This window comes from Ambystoma mexicanum, chromosome 11, assembly GCF_040938575.1.
Source record: "Ambystoma mexicanum isolate Mex_15411 chromosome 11, UKY_AmexF1_1, whole genome shotgun sequence".
NCBI lineage: Eukaryota > Metazoa > Chordata > Amphibia > Caudata > Ambystomatidae > Ambystoma > Ambystoma mexicanum.
The window spans coordinates 336,102,949-336,124,336 of record NC_090934.1 but is presented as its reverse complement, the minus strand read 5'-3'; the positions used below and the strand labels follow the sequence as shown (position 1 = coordinate 336,124,336).

Here is a 21,388-nt window from a genome sequence, read left to right as displayed (position 1 = left end):
AGGGAGACCCTAACTACCGCATCCTGACTTATTATTTGTGAACACTTCTATCCTGTGAATCCTATCCCACACTCTGTGTTTGTATTTAGCCTAACGATTGGCAATAGGTTTTTCATAGTATAGGCCCTTTGATTTGGCAAGATGCCACTAGGACTGCCTTATTATTATTTGATGTTCGCAGCTTGCTCCCATCTTAGTTTTAGGTTTAGATTAGGCTTTGTTGTAACCCGCATTTACAGTTTATTAAACACCCTTGAACTGTGATCACGTGTGTCTGTCTTTACTGTTGCCACCATGAGTTACAACTCCCAACACATTAATATGAAAAGTCTGGTCGCAGGGGTATAGGTTGTGAACTTGCATAAAGTCCACAGTACCACCCATCCATAGAGGGAGGAGCCATCTCCATCGACACAGAAAGGCCTGGCTCAAAAAGGTCTCATTTTAGTGAATCTGGTACCAAGATCAGGTTGGAATGTCAGAGGGACCCTTGGCCCAGGTTTTCAATAGATGCAGCTGCGCACTACTCATGTATAGCCTGGCATGCCTCACTTATAATATTTTTCAATGTTTTATACAGCGTCACAGGGGCAGTTGTTGTAGAGCGCTTTTGTAAAGAGGTGTTACAATTATCAATAATACCAACAATTGCTGTAGCCGAATCACACCCTCAGAAGGATAAAGGTTTGAGAAAGCACGGCAGGGTTTGGAGTGCTTGCCCTTATGTATCAGATCCTGGGGTGGTATCAATACAGCTATCCATCTGTCCATACAAGAAGACAGGCTCAGAATCCTCTGATAGGTGATGGCTTAAAGTGACATAGCAGTGAGTGCATTTGTTTTTTTCTTGTTTAAGTACATCTATCCAGGCGTGGAACATCTGCCGACTTTCCAAGAGAAGGGCCAGGACTTTCTCCTGGGTCTCTGCCACATGCCTGGTGCATTTCAGCTATGCAGAGTGCTTGATGTCCACGCTGATACACATCTCTCTGGCTACATAAACACATGCCCGTCTGCTGCTTTTGGCATGTCCAAAGCACATTTAAAAGTATCAGGAATAGCAGAAAGGTCTTTGGTTTTTTCATTGGAAGATCAGAAAACTAAGTGATACTACACTATTGCCTGATGCCACAGACCGGCAAGACAGCATCAACAGGTGGTAATAAAGAAAGACAAACTCCTCCTACTCCTGTTCTGTCCCAGTGCTGCAGATAGAACGGACGATTGAGCTGGAGGATGGAATTCCCTAAACAGCTTCTCTTACACTGGGCTCCTAAACCTTGCACCCAGCTTTCTAGTGGTTGAATGGAATGTGGGGGTTCTGATGACTTTTGTGCATCCTTCAGAACATCAGGTTCAGTGCAATACTCACCTACCCTGGACACCTGTTTCAATAGCTTCCCGTTTAAGGATATTTAGTTGCAGCAGTTGCATGACCTTTAGCATGTGTTTGCGAAAGGTCATTACAGTACAAAATAGGTCCAACATCTGTAGGATTATCCTCTGTTTTAGGGCCACCTTTGGAAGGCAGGTGGTGAAAAGGGGGTGGAGTAGCTTGTCAACCGACTGGAACCAGGTCAAATAACATTGGTGGTATGTCCACCAGTGGCAGTAAAGACTGCAACAGTGGAAGAATTGGAGGAGGTGGCATTGGCACCAAAGCCATATGGGTGATGGTGGAAATAGCATGAAGGGTACTCCAGGAGCAAAGGTCACCAGAAGAAAAATCTATGCACAAAGTTATTAACGAAGGAATCCATGGGAAGCAAAATCTTATGTACTTGAGATGGGACCCACAAGAACAGCATGTGTGAGGGCATTTGCAGGACATGGGTATGTTGTAGTGGGATAAGGCAACATGTATATAGTGGAGTGTGGGTGAAAGGAAATCTAATGCCTTTGGCCACCGGCGCGGACTAGTCCCCCCCATGGTTGGAGCCCAATCGCGGTGCAGTGCGGGTCGAAAAGTCCATGTGAGGTAGGGGGTGCTTCTCATATGGTTGTGATTGTGTGCGCACTGAACATGGTATGGCCAATAGTGCATACAATGTCTTGGCACTGTTGGGAGGGCATGGGGCACATCCAAAAGCCACAGCAGGTGCCTTAGTCTTTTTGAGCATAAGTTTCTGCTGTAGCCTCGATGTGGTCCCAATTTTGGTCACATGTATGTGAGTTTTTATGGTATGCGCTTTACAACACACAAAGCCATCCCTGTGGATGAACTAGGAGTGACCCTCGAAGGCCTCAGTGGGTTCAAAACATGACAGACAGCTTTCAATAGCAACGAGTTTGGTACAGAATGACATCTTTAGGGTCAGATGAACAGTATTGATAAACGTGTTGTAATATTCTAACACTAACTCCATCCACATAGTGGAGAACCATTTTTTCAACAGTATCTTGGGCCTGCCATTTTCTGCTCCGAATTTTGGGGTACATTTAGACTTGGGCTGCAAATTAATTGGGGATGTGATTTCCCTGCAGCCTTTCTTTCGTTGGCTCAGGTTATGGGGCAATGAAAAAGCAGTCCTTACCCATGAGTTGGTCAACTTCATGTTTGCCAAAAATATTGGTGGAAAGGTTCTGTGGCAGAGCTACAATAAGAAACAAATGCTGAAAATTAATATTACAGATTTGTATCCACCTCTTAATGTCATATCGTGAGGGGAGATAAGCTTGCTGACTACCCACTTTCATGACCATGTAGGGTCAAAGGGAGAGAGCATTGAGCACAGAGGGCAAATGGCCATCATGTCTTCTGCTATACAGAAGTATTTACGGTGGGCCGAGTCACCAGCACAGCAAGTCATCCTAACAAGGACAAACTTTGACTGTGTGTTGTAAAGGGCGGTGGTGGCAGCATGGTCTGGGGAGTTTGGCAACCAGTCCTGTCCCTTGTTTGATGCACCACATGAGATTCTCACCCATTTGTTAGATTTTTGCCCAGCCTATGGGAGATTGAGAGGTTCTTTGTATGCCCTTTGCTGTGTGAACTGGGTTTTGTGCAATATCGACCTGCATTGACCTTTTTTACTATGGGTCGATTCGCCACATTTTGGGCGGACTCTTATCGTACCTAAAAATAGCACTTTATATTAGAAAGCGTCTGTTGAGGAATATGTCATGAAATGTGGCTTTGTATAGCTTTGTATGGTTGTTAAACATTTTATGATACGATGACTGATATGATTGATGTTTTTCAAAATGTTTTATTCCAGGCATCTGTAGTGTTATGTATCTTGTTTTATATTGTACTGTATTTATGGAATTTTGTACATAAATACTATGATGATGATAAACGTATTCATCATGTACAGTTGCTCCAGATCCTTATGATCTTTACAGCATTGTACTCTCTGGTTGTCGCTCCATGTAAAAGAGAGTGGGAGGAATACATGTATCTAGGGTAGGGGTATAGAAATGGAACACCCTGCCCGGAAACGTACAAAACAAACATAACCATGCCATCCCTCATGAAATGGGTGAAAATTCATTTATTTTTTACTTCTTAACTAAACCTGGATCGGTAGCGATCTCTTTAAGTATGTTAAGAGCACTAACACACTGGTTGTGTCAAAAATGTTTCTGCTGTGCAAATACAATTGTGGCAGGTGAGTTCTGCCTGACACCTCAGCCTGTGAACTAGTGATGGGCGGAAGTTGCACCTCAGGATTACTCCTTGTGTCGGGTCTAACGGAACCCTCGCCAGTGACGCAAATACCCTGTCACTTATGCGATCGTATTCGGTTCAAGTAGAGTATGCAGTTATCAAAGCATATGCCGATCAGACTTGGCATAACACTTACTGCAGCATCTAAATCCTCACACTTGTGGCAGGCAAGGCAGCAAAGAAAAATGGGAGCGTGACAAAAAAAAAAACAGCAGCCGCTTACTGAGGATTGGGCTGTCAACAAAGAGAAAATGGGTCAGGCCAGGAAGGCAGAGGACACGGGACTAAAAGGAAATGCATGTGTGGGTGGGGCCATGCCCAGATACAGGGAATCATATTGAAGCAAAGGGTACAATGTGTGTTGCCAGAGATTATCAATGTCCATGCCACATAATATGTTTTTAATTCCTCCAATTGACAACTATACAATAAAATGGCTCAAACTGATCACAAGGAAGAGTGGAATTTGAACTGTTAAGCATGCTCTGGTGTTCTGTCACAGTACAATTTGCCATAAGTATGATTCTGCTCCTGACATGTAAAAATAAACACTCCAAAATGTGCGTGTGAATGAGAGAATCCTTAAAAATAAAATAGTTTTGAAGTTATACGTACCTGCACATGTTCAATTCACAAAATATGTTACACACACTGAATGCATGAATCTGTTAAATGGAATGAAACAGAACTTTACATTTTTAGAATGTTCTCATATATTGGTGTTAGTTGCCTGGCCAAACTTTCCCAAATCAATAAATTACATGGAATTAAATCTTTGACAACTGAAGTTGGTTTAATCCTGGAAATTAGGAGTCAAACAAGATCAGTGGTCAGCACCTACATACTACACAAGCACTACTTAACAACAATACATTTGGCGACAACACAAAAACACCCACATCACCCATCGATAATTAGGAAATTGTGTCTAGACTTTGTCAGCTTTTTGCAACGAAGCGAGCAGCCTACTGATATTCTCAAGCAAATGTGAATGCTGGTCTGTCTGTGTCTTTAAAAAAAGGATACCCTTGTGATGAATGACTTATTTTACCGATTGTGGGTCAAATACACTGCTACTCATATCCCCATACACGTCCATCTGGATAATTAAGCTAAAGCCAGCTCTAAACCACCAGAAAAACAGAACACTCAGGACACAATGTAACAATGAAACATGGATTTATCTTTTTAAAACAAAAAGAAATCTAGGTATTATTTGAGACTGCATCATTTATAAACAAACCAGAATATGACAAAATATATTGACACAAAAGGCCCACATTGACAATCTGACAAGATTATGAGAGAGTACTCCGAAGTTGTGCATCCATAAATGAAGAAATTGCATGAAGAAGTAGGACACAAAAATGCAGGCAGTTTCATTAAGGATTGTTGCAGCATTACACTAGGTGAGTAAATCAACTGTACCCTTAACACCTCGGGTATATTTTCCTCTGGTTGAAAAAGACATTTGCATTAGAAGACCCGAAGCACTTCATACATTTCTTTTCCTTAAATAGCTATCTTTAAACATATTTTTCTATTTTCATTAAAAATAATAATAAAATAAAAGTTTCTACATTCTTCAGGGACATATACAAATCAGTGCTTTCAACCAACAATCTTTCGTTTGCATCATTCTGAGACTGCTGGTTTTTCACTCGATTTTAATAGCTCATTTTGACTTGAAATCATGAGTCACCAGGCTAAACAAGGCTTGGTTGACAAGTACTGTTAAGAAAGTTTGAAACAATTTTCATGGCATAAAATAGCAATGATCATGAGATGTGAGGCAGTGTGCTTATAGTTTTACGAGAGAAGAGATAAAGACGGGAAAAGGCATACATGACAAAAACAAAGATTAGACATATCTAAATGGCAATGACATGTCCAATTGATGCAAACAAAGTGTTTTTCAGGCACCGTCTGTTAGAAAAGACATTCTTTCATGTACATGTGTTGCTCTTTTGGCTGTTTGAAGTGAGCTTTTTCTTTCACCAGTGTTTCCACTTATTGGGCAGGAGCCATCAGTGTCCAAATGGAGGATTAGCTATTTCTAGAAATGTGCTAAGAGCATATATTTAAAACAACAGTAAGGATGTAATCAGAAACATCCCACCCATCACTGTGAATATTGTTATTACTGCTGAAACAGGATGTAGGAAACAATATGGATGTTTACTGTACAGAATAAACATGACAGAAGGTGATTAACCAGAAGATAATTTCCAGAGCCACATTGTTCTTCAAAGGACTCTCCTAAGGGTACCATGTTATTATTCAGGTGAAAGGCCTGGAGTCTTTGTCAGCAAAAAGTAACAATTTTTAAGTGCATTTATTCTTTTGTGTTTTTCAGGCAAAGCCCCCAAGCATCCCGTTTTTTTCCACCCTTTCCACTTTGTTTTTACCAAAAAGCACCACCACTCTGAAATGTTACTTCATACCAATAGGAGTTCTATTCCTGGAGGGCGATGGGGGTTAGGGAAGATATTACGGGGGCAGGTGTAAAAAGGTCTTATTTAACCAATACACATAAGGGTATTAGAACACGTTCATGGCCATGAATTTAAAATCTCAATTATTAAAATAGAAATGTATGCTTTCGTTTTTCCATAAGATGTTGCCAATCACATAACCTTAACTCTACAAAGCATTAAAAAGCGCATCCTAGAATGATGTATTGGAGGACAGGTATTTTATGAGCAAATCAAGTCCAGATAAAGGAATATAAATAGTTAAAACGTCAATACATATTTTTTTTTAATGGATTGCAAAACATCTATTGCTACACCTTAGTTAGATTTACATATATTCCAGAATGAATGTTAATGAGAGTGAATTTTTAAAAGGCATAGCTGTTCCAAAAGTGTTCACACAGACCATTAATAGTAATTATTTTCAGTCGAGGACATGAAACACAACGTACACACCGTATGGACTACTGCATTCCTGATCCATTGCCCCTATTCTCCTACACTAATGTAATAGCTGGACCACAGGTACATGACTGGTTTGTACTCTCCATAGTGTGTGAAAGAATATGTTGTAACACATTAAAGATTCAGAGCCTTGAGCGTATAGTTCTACCATGCCCTTGATGTATGCCTTAACGCGCTCCCTGACTCCATTAGTCAGCCTTTATCTATAATCTACAAGGACTGCGAAGACTAAGCACATGAGGAGTCATGCGGGGGGTAGGGGCTAGGGTGAAATGGGAATAACGAGTAGTAACACAGCAGTCCCTATGGGTAGGTCCTGTCTTCATTTTCCATGCTAATGAGAGATTACAGCAGCAAGAAATTCATGAGAGATGAGGAAACCTGCAAAAAAGAAAACACTGAGGAAACCTGCAAAACAGAAAACACAAACCTAGATAACAAGGTTCATCAAAGGTATTCTTGTCCTATGCTTTGAGGAGTAAGAGCCATAAGAGTTAGGATAAGGGCATAATTGAAAGGTGGAACATGTGGCATCGGCGGAGATAACTCTGAGAGGAACATATTCATTCATCCATGGAAGCTGATTTGGCCCTGACTGCGTTTGTTTTAATCCCACTGGGGAGAGCCTCCTAACAGCATACCTCTGTGTGTGTTTTTGTACTATCTGCTGGCATCCATGATCAGGGTTCCAAAATAGGAACGTGAGGGCTGGAATGCGAGTGGAGAGCCAGCGGTTGAAGGAGAAGGACTCGTAGCTCCACTGCTCCGTTCATATCCCCTTAATTCCTAATGTAACTACTAAATTAAGTACATATAAAAGTCCTCCCATGTACGTGGTCACTTCACGTGGCGACAAGGATCCTCAGTCTGCTCGTACGCAGATATTAACCGAAGAGGAAGAGAAATGAGCACCGGAAAGCAGTCCAAGTCAAAAACAAGTGACCAAACAAGTGACAGTATAATCCTGAAGACGGCGATAAAAGGTACAGTGTATTATAACATATAAGAGAGGGAGGAAGCTTTACTTACAGCAGCTGCATCTTATGAAGCTGCAACGCAAGCGTTATCATCAACGTTGATTTAAAGAAAAGAACCTAACAAAATATCCTTTGCGTGCAGCCATCTTGGTGGCAAGTCAGGCACACGGAAGTCAGGCGCGCAGCAAGAAAATATATAGAGGGGCAATCCTCTGCTTCCTCATCTCATTTTTAAAAAAAGAAAGAAAAAAAATTAATTTCTTTTTTTTCCCCCTTGTCCAGAAATATACTGGTGAACTGTATGAAGAACCACACTGCAATCTGTGGATAATAAATTCTGAGAAAGAAGAAACATGCCATTGTGGGCAGTAAAAGAACAAGAATAAGCAAGAGGAGCATAGCAACAGGCAAACACAACCATTGAGTTAAGTGAAGCAGGAGACGCTACAAGAAACATGTCGATGCATAGTGTTCCACCACCAGCTATGTTCCTACCACCTCATTGGGCGAGCCAATCCTACCTTGGAAGAGAACAAGAAGAGACCTTCCTGGCAGCCAGTTGGATAGTCAGGTTGTCAAGTGACAGACCGAATCAATCCAGTTCCAAGTCCCCACGGCTGCTGCTGAACCTGTAGAGTTTTCCAAAAAGGAAGTAAGGGAGAATATTAAGATTGTTCAGCTCTGAAAGTCAATAGTGACTGGGCAGAAAAGCATAGATCAGAATAATTCTGCAAGTCTCTCATCCGGGGTCTTTGAATCAGTTCCAATAAGTGTGGTGAGGAGGGAGAAGAAGCAGCACACACAAAATCTGACATGCTACTTGTGCGTAAAGCTCCAGTTCATTCACAAAATGTTTTATCCTGCTCAAGAGATTGACCCGGGTACTGCACATTCCAGGCAGGTGAGCAGCAGTTAAAGAAATCTAATGCTGGGAGGCCTACTTTCCCAATTCTATCGCTAGGTAGCATTGCAGCAGAGTCAGGTTGCACATTGTTTTCAAGTACGATACAAGGAAAGTTATACATTCCATTAAGAGAGAACACAGAAACCTCTGACCAACAAAAGAAAGAATTTAGGGGACAACAAAATGGCTTAAATTCCAAAAATAATATGTGCTGTGCAGGTCAGTATTTGTGCAAAAGTCATGAAACAGCAGTTTACCCAACACAGGCCACCTATGGGTCAGTGGTGAGAGAGATTTGTGTGCCCAGAATGGATGGGTTCCTGTGGCTGACAGTCTCCTTTTGCCAACACATCTGAGTGGAATGAGGTTTTCATTCAGGCATCTTGCCAATTGTAGATGGGTGACATGCATCTTCAGCCAGGCTAAAAAATAACTACCAACATATGTATGGAAAGATGACCCAGCATATTTAACTGTCTTGGAAGTGACTCTGGAAGAGGCCCAGAGGAGAGTACAAGTCAATCAAGCAGCTTAAAAATGTTCCTAAGTGGGTGAAGATAGTCCCTATAGTAGAGTCCATTGAGAACTAAGTAAGCATATTTTGATTAGGGGAGAGAAGGTGGTCTTTGAGGTGTTTACCAAAAGAATAGAGGAAAAGACTGATGCTATATTCTTTAGATTTTCTTTTGTGCACCCCAAAAACAAGATCAGTGCAACCAGGCACCCAGATATGAAAAAAACTGGCAGGGCAGAGGCCATAATCGAGCATTACAAAACAGTTCCAAGTGGAGTTGTAGAGGGATGGGAAAGTACACGCTCCTCAGATATACGTCATACAACCAGTCACTCATCTGGAGGGTGGCCAAAGCCTGTACAGTAGTGAGCATTTTGGCACTTACATCCAATAAAACAACATTGAAGGGGTTCAAGATGGAGACCCATTTTGCATTTCTTCTCAACCTTGAAATATGAAATTAAGCCTGGATAGAGTTATGAGGTCAGAACATTCTTGATGATCTCCATAAGATTCATAACCCTGCCCCCAGAAACCACGTAAACCAGCTGACAAAATCAAGTTAGAGAGGGAATGGGAAAAAATAGGGAGTTTATGGGAGAGAAAGCGTGAGCCCTTCCTTCACCACTTGCATCAACAACGAACAAACTCATGAGCTAGTTGAACAGGCCATAATGTCACCCTGTGACCTTCTCTGCTTCTTGTCAGATTTTGATCAATGGGGGAGCAAGTTCTTAAAAGAAAATCTCTCCTGGCAGTTGCAACTAGCTGAATCTTCTTGATGCAAATCACAAAACCCTTGAACTAACCATGACTGTGCATCAGACGCGTGACCTATTGACGTGGATAGAGTAAACCCTTTGGGGTGGGTTTGGTGATGGCAGTCAAGGATCTAGCTTTCATGGTGTTTGTTTTGCATTTATTCAACGGATTGTTGATAGGATCGATCAGGTCTTTGGCATTAAAGTGCAGGTCAAGATCTATATTTTGTGCATTCATTTAAGGACTGGGAGTTTTCAGACCTCCTTAAATCCACCACTATATATATGCCACAAACCACAATGCCTTTGTTGTAAACATCAGAACCTAACATATGCAAAGCGAATTGGTTTACCACAGCAAGGACATTTTAGCAAATGTCCAGAGGGCCACCAGCTCATTGATCATTTCTTTTTATGGCCAGATTACAAATGTCCAGGAATGTATCTATTGATGGGCCTGCAGAAAATGATGCACTGAAGTAAATCTTCTTTCCCACAGAGTTTAGGTTGGCCAAGAGTGGAGATCTGCCCATAGACAAAGTTGAGCCACCAAGTAAGACTGGGCTAGTGGGTAACATGATGAAGACATTCTCAAACTGGCTGCCCTGTATTTAGCTTCGATTCCTACAGGTATGTTGAACAGAGTATGGGTCCTGCAGATAATCTCTGTAAACCTTACAGAATTAGGCTGCAAGATGACAACTGATGGTTAAAAGTACCTGGACTGATCTGCTAGACTCTGCACTCCTGTTGATGTGGGAGTCGGATCTGGAATAGTGAGGGATATTCACAGTAAAATGCCCCCCGGATGCATCCGCCTTAAATCCCTAATATTAACAATGGTGGCCGCTGCCTTGGGGAGACTGGTGGTTCCTGGAAAATGAGTGGCTCACCAAGCTCGTGATTTTCTACCAAAAAAAAACAAAAAAGGTCTCACTGTAGAAACGCTGGAGGAAGTTTCTTGGATCCTGACCAATCATTTGACAGACCACTGCAAATACCCCTATAGTAGTGTGTCACTGTGTCCAGTGGTTTATCCATTGTGTACTCCTTAAGTATTGCCAGAGTGGGGGTGGGGGAATGGGTTGGATATTCTGACAAATGTCATGTCTCTTCCTAGCAACCTTGGAGTGGTTATACAGTCTTCTGATATTCAAGGGGAGTATACTATTTACCAGTCTTCTGGGCAGTTGTAGGTTGCATCTGCTGAAGTGGTTTGCGCATGAGTTCCTAAACACCACTCAACAGTGCTACTGATTGTAACCTCATTTGATCCTCTTTGCATGTACCAGTAAGGCACCTAGCTGGCCTCATTCATTGACTCCATTATTGACTTTTGTGGCAGCCCTCTGGAAACATCATGAGATTAATCTGTGGCAACACCTCAGAGTCACCCCGATATGAAGGCTGAGAAGCAAGCCCATGCTGGATCCCAAGAAGCCCCCCTGGCAGCAGCCTTTGGATGTGTATGAAAAAAGTGTTCAATATATCTGTAGTCCGAGGAAAAAAACATGAACTTACTTTGTATGGAACAACTGGCGCACAAGCAGAAATTCTTAGCCAAAACGGAATCAGGGAAAAGTCACAGAGCCAAGACTGTACATGGCCCAGACATTGCAAGCCGACTTCATGCAGTTATACCTCAGATGACAATTTTGTGCAAGAGGGGGGAAAATAAAAAGATGCAGGTGCATGAAGGAATGTTACATGCTGTGCGAAACATGTGCAGTTGCTAGCATATGGATAAAAGGACTGTGGAGGGAAGACTGGAATAATATGAGGGGAAGAGTGGTATGGCCTCAAAGCGCTGTTGGAGAACGCACTTGGCAAGACTGAAGTCCGAGGTGTGAGAATTGAGAAGAGGATTTTAGAATTAGTGTGTGCATTTTAGCCAGTACGAAGATAGCTAGGGGAGGCTCGGTGCCTGCTACCGACTCATGGAGATCTGGCTACGGGATGGGTGCTTGGATAGGCTGTTGGGAGAGTAAGCAAGTCAAGGAGACCGATTATTTGCCATGCTGGACCGAATTTATTTTGTTGGTCTCAGCTGCATGCTAGTGGCAGAGTCCAACAAAATAATAGGCAGAGGTGATGTGCAATATGAGGTCGAGTAGTGAATTATTGCAACTTTCTGCGGGTGGGTGGCCATGTCCGGGAGGGATACAGCTAATTTTCATTGAAATGGAGTGTTATTCGTACCAGAGAGTCAAGGCTAATATCTAGTTGAGATGTGGATTAACAGATTGCATCATACGGATCGGCTAGAATCCTTTCTGTGCGTGATAGGTCTTCTTGTTGTCTCCTCAGGTGGCTCATCAGTGCCCCACCTAGCTGCCTGGGTGCGATAGTTCACCCAGGGGGTGGACTAGGTCAGTCAAGATGCAGAAGGGAAGAGACAGGTCTTGAGTGTCTTCCGGAAGATCTTGAGTGCATCTATGCATGGGTTTTTCTTAACGGAACAGAGTTCCAGATGGTGGGAGCTGTGGCAGAGAAAGAGGATCCCCCTATTCTGGTCGATTTAGCGACTGGGATGACAAGGAGGAAATCTGTGCCTGATCTCTGGTTTCTGATGGGCTTAAAGGGTTTGAGCTTGTGCTGTATATACCAGTGTTGTGCAGAGTACAGTGGGTGATGCACATTGCCTTGATGGTGGATCGCCACCCGATCGACAGCCAGTAAAGGACACAGAGGGTGGGTGTGATGTGTTCTCTGGGGCCCAGGGCAAGACTGAGCCATGCTGCAGTGTTTTGAACTCCTTGGAGTTTTCCAAGTTGTGATGCGGGGCGTCCAGGTGTAGGGTGCTGGCATAGTCTAAGTGAGAGGACAATTGGCAGTGATCGAGGCGACTGTGTGGGAAGGTCAGGTATGGGAAGATGCATCAGAGAATGAGTAGGTGTAGATAACAGGTGTTTTGACACTGAGGTGATGTGATGTCAGTCCATAGTGCATCCAAGTTTCTTTATTGTGCTGGAGGTAGAGGGGGGTGGGCCTATGGAGGGTTGTCAATCGGTAGGCTGCGGGAGAGGGCAGTCTTCCCACAGATCATGATTTTCCATGGTTGAGAAGGAGGTGGTTAGTCGTCATCCAGAAATTGATTTCTGTGAAGCTTGGGCGGGGTTGAGGAGGAGGAGGCAGGTTTCTGAGAAAAGATAGCTGGGTGTAAGTAGTTTGGCCAATTAGTTTAGGTATGAAACGGTTGTTTGAGATAGGTCTGTAGTTGGCTAGTAGAAGGGGGTCAAGGGTTGGTTTATTGAGCAGGAGCTTGAAGTATAAGGTCTTGAAAACTGATGGGAAAATGCCTGAAGTGAGAGATGAGTTAATGATCGATGTTGCTGGAAGAGGTTGAGGATAAGATTTCTTTTAGAAGAGAAGATGGGAATGGTTCTGCAGGGCATACTGAGGGACAGCTGTTAGCTAGTAGCTTTTGAAATTCTGGGTGGGAGATAGGAGAGCAGGAATAGAAGTGTGAGCTGGTGGAGGGGGGTCTGAGAGCCCAGACATGGATGCAGGGTGATGGGGCGGGAACAATGCTATTTTAGTGTCAATGGCGAGGTTTCTATCCAGGACTATGTTGTGGAAGTGGTCAGAGAAAGTGTCACAGAGTGCTTGGGTGTGAGATGGGGAGGAGGTGCAAAGAGGGGCCTGGAATTCGAAGATAATCTTGTGGCGTTCCCTACAGGTGGGGCATTGGTGCTTCTATTCCAGTAAAATGATTTTTTGGCCTTACATATTTCTGTCCTGTAGGCATTGAGCTGCTGGGCATAAGCTGTTCTATTGTACTGCGATGGGTGTGCCCGTCATCTGCGTTCAAGGATGTGGTTCTGGGATTTGAGACATTTGAGAACTGTGGTGAACCATCTGGGGAGAGGCTCTGTCTGATGGACGAGGGTCTGATAGGGGTCATAGGGCTAAGAACTTCAGACAGGCATCGGTCACTCCCTTCCACTGGTCAACTCTCCATCAGCAAGAATCAAGCAGAAAATCAGCCAGGTTTGTGGTTACTATGAACTTGTTCTATAGAAGGGAGCAGGTGGGGGGTGGGGGTGTTCTGCTGTCAGAGGATGAAGTGCCAATGGTAGAGAGTGAAGAAAATGACTGCATGGTCCGTCCGGACTAGTGGGAGCATGGTTATCCGTTTAAGTGAGCTGCAGATTGCATCTAGGGTGTGGCCTGCTGAGTGTTTGGAGCCGGACACTAGTAGTGCCAGAGGAAGGGATTCCAAGTTGTCCAGAATGGTTCACGTCATGGGGTTGTGAGGGACATTGAACCAGATATTGAAATCACCTAGCATATTGTGGCAGGGTTGAGAAACCAAGCTTGGGGTCTGTATATGAGTAAGAAGCTAACATACTTTCTCAAACCAAGCAATTTTAAATGCCACTTTACACATGGCACTCAGCAATTTATAGTTTACGGTGTTATATTTCCAAAAAAGCACTTTGGTGTGCATACAAGACCTTTGTATATGTACGATGCAGAGAGATAAGTCACCACTGCATAATTACTGTAGGAAACAGATGCCTTAACATAAGCAGCTCCATTATAAACTACCGATAGAAAGGGATGCATCTTCAAGTAGTATAGGGAGCATAGGATATATCATAGCATTCTACAGCTAATATTGCCTTCAATAATTTATCAACACTTTACCCTACAGATAGGACATTTCACATTATCCAACTCAAGTTTCAGACAGCAATATGTAGTCCCACGTGGGGCAGCTGATCTATCATTAACCTTAAGGGGGTGGTAGCTTTGCCACTGTGCTGCAGGATAGTTTTTCAAATTTAGTCATGCAGCTGCCCCGACACATTCTCTTAACATGGATTGTGACCCACTTACATACCAGCAATGGATTCACTATCAGATTACCCTACCACACATTTCTGCTAAACTGTATCCAGAAAACAGCAGTGATTTAGTGAACATGTCAAAATTCTTACAGATTAAGAGATGTTCATGACATTACAACACAAAGGATCATTTCTCACTGATACCCGCAAATGAATAGCTACTCCCTCCGATATTAATGGTGCCTATTGCACCACATTATCCTACAGATGTTACCTCTGAAGCTGAGCCATACAATATATCGCCAGGTGAACCACGGATCTTTTCATCAAAGCCAGTATTCAGCCAAAATTCACAATGTTGTGGGAGTCTCTAAAGAACAATGCCAATTTCTTTAAATGTTCTTCTCTTTCTATATATCCATCTCTCGGACTATCTCACTTTATATATTTATTCATATCTATGTATGTATATATTATAGGGCTAAGGTGAAGCCTGCATAGATAGACTTTTCCCAAAATTCTACTGGTAATAACGTTTCACCCGCTGGCCAGATATGGTATATATCATGTAGCACAGTTCTAGTTAATGATTGGAAATTAGGCTTTTTGATGAGACCCACTTGAACCAAATCATGTAGAATTGGAACAGCTTATACTGATACATGTTTTTCAGATAGGGCTAACAAGCCTTTAGCTGGCAAACAAAACACTGCTGCATTTTACTCGTTCTTTTAATTAGCAACACTGTCCACTAGTGACTACATTTATATAGCGTGCTCTACTGATGTGGGTTGTCTCTAAAAATGTTGTAAAAGTGACAGCACTTAGAAAAGCAAGGTCTGAAGCCCTTTGTGACATTTTCCAAAGTCGGGTTCCATTCGTATCTGGATAGTAAGAAGGTTCCATAGCTCGGGACCAGCCATGCCAAATATAAGACAACCCTTGGTAAGAGATCTAAACCTCAGCTGGACAAGAATATTGGTATCAAAAGACGTACAAACTCTACATAAGGTTAAAGTTGATCCCTGCAACCAAAACCCTTTTCCTGTTTTCCAAACACATTTGGGCAGTGTCCACAGATGAGATGCATAACACTGCGCCTTAGATAGCAGAGAATCTGATACAATAATGAGTTACTCCAACTCTACTTCACTATAAAATGGGTTTCACAACTAAAGACATGATGGCCTTCTACCCAAAGTTCCAACTTGGCACACTGACCACATCTTGAATTTTAAAGAAAAATCCAAAGTGTGATCACATTAGGTTACTGTCTGACTAAAGGGGTGAGATTTTTACATCCAAAAATACTGATTAAGTGACTGAAGAAAAAAAAGCCATGATCAGAAACTCCACCACTTTTCTTTGCTATGTAGAACATTAATGTGCGCTTTTTGCAAGATATTTTTCCCTTTGCATTTCGGGTGCCTCTGTATGAACCATATTTAAGAATGTTTCTTACATTGTATCTACATGTTTTAGATCACACGCAGTTATTTTAATCATGTGTTTTTGGCATGCTTTGTAAACAGCAATTATGAGATACAATCTGTAGGTATGGCCTGTTTGTACAGTTAAATGTATTTCACTGTTTGGTGCACATAGGAAGATAGCTAATATGGATTGGAAATGTCTCTTGTCAAGTTCTTTCAGGTTTTATTTAAATGGTTAGTCCGTGTGTGCAGATACAGCTTACATATCTTTGAACAAAAGAAATTAGCACAAATAAAATGTCACCAAGCACAATTTACTAAGCCTATGTGGAGTGTTCTGTGTTACAATTTAGCATCAATGCAGCAAAATAACAAAGGCAATTTAGCAAACAAATGATCTCCTCTCCCTAAGGTCAACCTGTGTTATGCAGAGCCTAACAGCTGCATTGTTTGGTTGAGAAATCATATTGAAGTTTGGAAAAATGCCAAACAAACACTTACTATGCAATGAAATTTAAGGAACCAGCTCTGTGTCTTGCTGATCACTAGCACATCAAATTATAAAGCAACACCTGAGTTGGACTGTAGAAACTTGCTTCAAACCCTCTTGGAACGCTACTGCTAGAGAAGGAACAACAGTAGCGGTAGTTAAAATTATTGCAGTTACTCCCGTGCCCGTCACAAGAAAGGAAAGAAGGAAACTAAAGGAGAAAGAACAAGCAACTGCGACACAATCCCAGTCCTATTGTCCTGGGGCTATCAAACTGGACATACCAGGGCTTCCCTTTGGTGCCCCCAGCTGCCTAAACACCTGTGGGTGCAGGAACACCATTTTTCTGGTGTATGCAGGGATTGCGGATCCATTTGGATCTGAACTCCAGGTTTGTGGGCACACAAGAAAAGTCTGAAAACTCACGGCAAAAGTCTGGGCACGCCGAACATGGAGAAACTATCAAAATAACACAGGAAGTAAAGTAAATACACCCGTGTATACCCCCCATACAAATATTTACAGTCTCACAAACAACAGAGGCAAACAGTCATCCCTTGCACTCCTACAGCCAAAGGAGAATCCAAAATGTACCTCAGCCCTCACATGACCTTACACCGGCCCCCTAGACCACATGACACTATGTGCATAGCCCGATCAGGAAACAGGACAGCCCCTGCAGTGCAGGTGCAACGAATGATGCAAAGTAGCACACAAGGGGAGAAGGAACTGGACTTTAAAATGCATCCATTACAGACAAGGATTGTCAATCCTTGGGAGAAGTGGAAGAAAGAAGAAATCTGAGCATGTGAGGCCCCAAGTGTGGATATTTGAAAAGCACATGCCAAAGGAGAAGCCTTGGAAAGAAGCATTGGTTCTTAGAAAAGAGAGCTCTAGCTAAGATTGAGGAAGGGAATCCTTTGTGAAGGAAGGGAAGGAATTGGATGGAAGAAAGAAACAGAGTTGGTGTTGGGAGGCGATTGGAGTCAAGGAGAGAGATAGAGTGTGGTTGGAAGCATAGACAGGGGACATCACATGTGAGTGAGCCACTGGATGTTATCTGGAACGAAGAAAAGAGGACGGCAGTAGAAGAGGGAGAGGATATGAAGCTGGAGAGGATATTAGAAAGGACAAAGAAAAGTATATTGTTGTGAGACAGAATGAGTTAAGAGCTTGGATAGAGATATAGAGGAAAGGACAGAGGAAGATACCAGAAGAGAGATACAGGAGAGAGATCATTGCAGGGATATCACGTGGGAGAAGGAAATTCAAGACCTGAGAAAAGAGGATTTTTGTGAGGAGGAGTAGGAAGAAGGAAGGAGATTGGATGAGAGTTGATATATGCAAGATTTAAAATTGCGAGAGACCAGGCAGGAAGTCTAAAGAAGGTCTGAGGCATAGACCATCAAGGGAAAGAGAGATAATGGAAACCCACCATTTAGATAGAGAATACAAGGAGGCTCTGGAGGACCACGATGATCCAGGGGAAAGCGCAGAGGCAGGTGAAGGAACAAGACTGCATGGATATATATAATGGGGAACAGAAAGGCCAGCCCAGATTAGGCCCAGAGTAACCCTGGGAGGAGCAAATGGTGACAGGGGATGAAATAGGGCAGTATTGCTCTACCAAACCCTGTCGGAATGCACCAAACCCTCTCAGAAGGACCAAGTTGGGACCCATCCTGGCAGGAAACTGTTGCCAGCCTGCAATGTACCATTCCACAGATAACCCCCAGGAGCAGGAGGTGCCTCAAGGCATCTAGCTGCCTGAGGACCATGGGTCCCTTGCTGGAGGAAATCCATGCCCCAAGATAAGGATAATGGACTACTTCACCCGACTGACCCTATGAGGAACGACAACATCCTCTGTAAGGAGTGAAACTTTTTAATTTGGCTCCTCATCTTTTGTTGGGACTTGAAGAAACTATGAAACTTTTTGCTTTGCACCGATCCCCTGGGCCTGAATCATTTGAGTTGTGTTCTTCAACGTGATGAGACAACTTTGTTTTCTGACCCCTTTCAAAGCAAAAGAGGACCACCCTAATCTGTTGAGAGTAGCTACTCCTTTTAACTTATACCCTGAACCTTGCAGAGCCTATTACCCCGTCACTGGGAAACAAGATCATCCTACAACTTTGCTTATGGGGTTATAGTACTATTCTGACACATTAACTCCACTTGTACACCAAAAGGGTAACAAAATATTTAAACAAGTGATGTGTCCAGGAAATATTGTGGTGAACCAATCTTGATACATACAGTTTCACCACACAAATAAGCTGTAAAGGGGCAAAAGAGAATCCTGGGAAGTTGGCTTAAAACTAAGAGAAAGTGAAAGGTTAGTCTTGAGTAACATTAACACGTGATCAATAAAATTAGTGTAACAAAGCAAACCGCAATCCAATGATTTGAAAGGAAAACAGCATTACACATTTTCCACAAACATTACATATTTTCCATGGAAAAATTATGACGTTTTGTGAACAATATTTAAGAATCTGTTTCACCACATTCTAAAAGTCCATCTTGTGTAAAGAAAAAGGGGGACAAAATGCAATCATTTCAACTAAACAATGATTTTAACTCTCCAACAAGAAATTCCTCTGAACATCTGAAAGGTGCAAACATATATAGTTATGTTCTGAAACCATAATTTATAGAGAAAATAACAACCACAGATGTATTACACCTACCAGCCTATTATAACATAAGGATAGCTGTAGAATGTTGTGGGGGGTGTGTCTTATAGTCAAGTGCTTTCATCCTCCAAAAGGCGCTGGTTAAAACTGAAAAGATCCAATGGCAAATTGTAGTGTTGAAATGGAATTATAGCAGATCTATGCATTTAACTCACTCTTGCAATAATGTGTCCTACCTGTGCACCAGAAAGCAATTGTACATCCACTCTAAGATGTTTGAAATAAATACATAAGTAAAGGTCTCTCCTCCAATAGCCCAAAGGGGCAGAATTAATTGCTTTCTCTCAGGAATGAAATGATAAAAGCAGTTAACGAGATTGACTAAATGCATACGAGCTACATAGCAGCTTTCGTCGCAAGTTGGCTTGTATTACAACATTCTCTTGCTTTAATGATTACGTTTTTCTTGGAAATAAATGTCACTTTTCTGTTCATATTCTTAGGGTTGCACCATATACAACTGAAACGTAAGTGCCTTTAAAGTGAAACAGAAAATCAAATGTAACCGGATCAGGACAAATATTAGGTCTTCTGGTATTGTGTTAATAGTATAAACACAACAAAGTCTGCATAAGCGAAAACTTTCCCAACATGGGCAATAAGGTCAAAGACCCAAACTTGTTTAAATTCTTGGATCTCATCTGTTAGTGCAGCCATCAGTGTCAGACTTCATGGTTGTGAGCTTTTGAGCAAGGATCGACAGTACAGCAGTACATAAAGCACTCCTATTTCACATCAAGCGCCTTGATCATAGCCTGGGAGTATAAAATGCCATTACTTGTTACATAGAAAAGCACTAAATTGTAGGAATGACCAATTGGCTCACAAAAACCTGGTCATGGCAACACACAAACATGGTGAAGACAGGAAGGAGATGTAGTAAGTATAGGAAGGTCTAAGCAGGGAAGTACAGTATGGTAAAATGAAAGAAATATTGATGTAGAGGATGTACAATATGAAGGTTTATAAGAGATTCTGTAAAAACACAAGTTTTCCATTTCCTCCATTTGAAATACAAAGGATCCAAAGCTTCCATTGACTGAGTAGCAAATAAAGTTTTTTTTTTTTTTAATCATGAACTTCATGATTTTAGAGTGTGTGTCCCCCGAAGGAACCAACATATTGTCTTTATATTTTCCTTACACACTCAAAAAGTGCTCTGCCGTTCAGAGACCCAAAGAAAGGATCCTGCTTAGGATGCCAAAGGCTTTCTGTGAGGGTAACTCTACAGTGTGCGTTCATTTCCGCTTCTCCGAGTGTTTGCTTGTGTAAACAGTCTGGAGTGCCACATTTGGAGGCAGGGTGACTTTTGCCACTTCAGAACTTGCCCTGCTTTATTTTATCAATGTGGTGGGACAGTTTCAATGCTGGACCCAGTTTCAAGCCCATGTATTTCATCATCATGTCGCTCCGCAGCAAAAGTAAGGCTTTGCCATCGATTTCCTGCCAGGGTGAGAAAAAAAAGAAAAGTTACTCATGGCAGTAGCTCTGGTAATATTTGATCTTATATTCCTTCTCATTCAGTTTATGGACATCCACAAGCTAGACAAAAACAACTGAGCTATACATTTTCAAGAAATTGGACACTAGAGTGTCCATCCACGCGCGACGTGCACATTGTCAGCTCTGGCATGCACATCTAGAAAAGCTTGTTTTGCAGAAGCATTTCAGGCAAGTGTTGTAATGAGCTTGTCCAAGTTTCCTCAGGGAGGTTTTACAGCAGCTTTATAAAGGGCTCCCTCAATTGCACTTTAATGAGGCCTTGTAAGGAACCTGAAAATCATCAATTGGTTTATGCTGAAATCTTATTGGACTTGAGGTATGAATGGGACATGGATACAGAGAAACACCCTCTCTGTTCAAAAGCAGAGACTGATGGAGCCTTACATTCAGAAAAACATGTGTAAGCAAACACATTGGTTGAAAGCTTTTTGCAAGCTGAGCAATTCTACATTGCAAAGGAGGGGCTTAATGAGGATACTTAAAATTAAGGTCATGATGAACTGGGGTAGTTGCGAGTTGGAAATGGTCTTGCAAAGCTCCAATGTGGACCTCTCATGTGTGGTCTGGTGAAGGAACTGCAGGTGCTGCTGGAACTCCCTGCTTGAAACTGTTTGGAGGCTTAGAGTGGCAGTGAAAGGTTGCAGTTTACTCCACTCTTAATATGAAAGATGTTTAATAAAATAGTGAACCGGCATACTGGTGTTA

At 42.2% G+C, this 21,388-nt stretch overlaps 1 protein-coding gene across 3 annotated transcripts in view; it reads right to left on the bottom strand.

The window, feature by feature from the left end:
• Positions 1-4,832: 4,832 nt before the first annotated feature.
• SCMH1 (Scm polycomb group protein homolog 1) overlaps positions 4,833-21,388 on the bottom strand; it is a 1,232,539-nt gene continuing 1,215,983 nt past the window's right edge. For all 3 annotated transcript variants that reach the window (XM_069623049.1, XM_069623050.1, XM_069623051.1), the window contains one exon: positions 4,833-20,623. In XM_069623049.1, the coding sequence (XP_069479150.1) occupies positions 20,498-20,623 (126 nt within the window). In that variant the 3' untranslated portion in view covers positions 4,833-20,497. The remainder of the gene's footprint in view (positions 20,624-21,388) is intronic.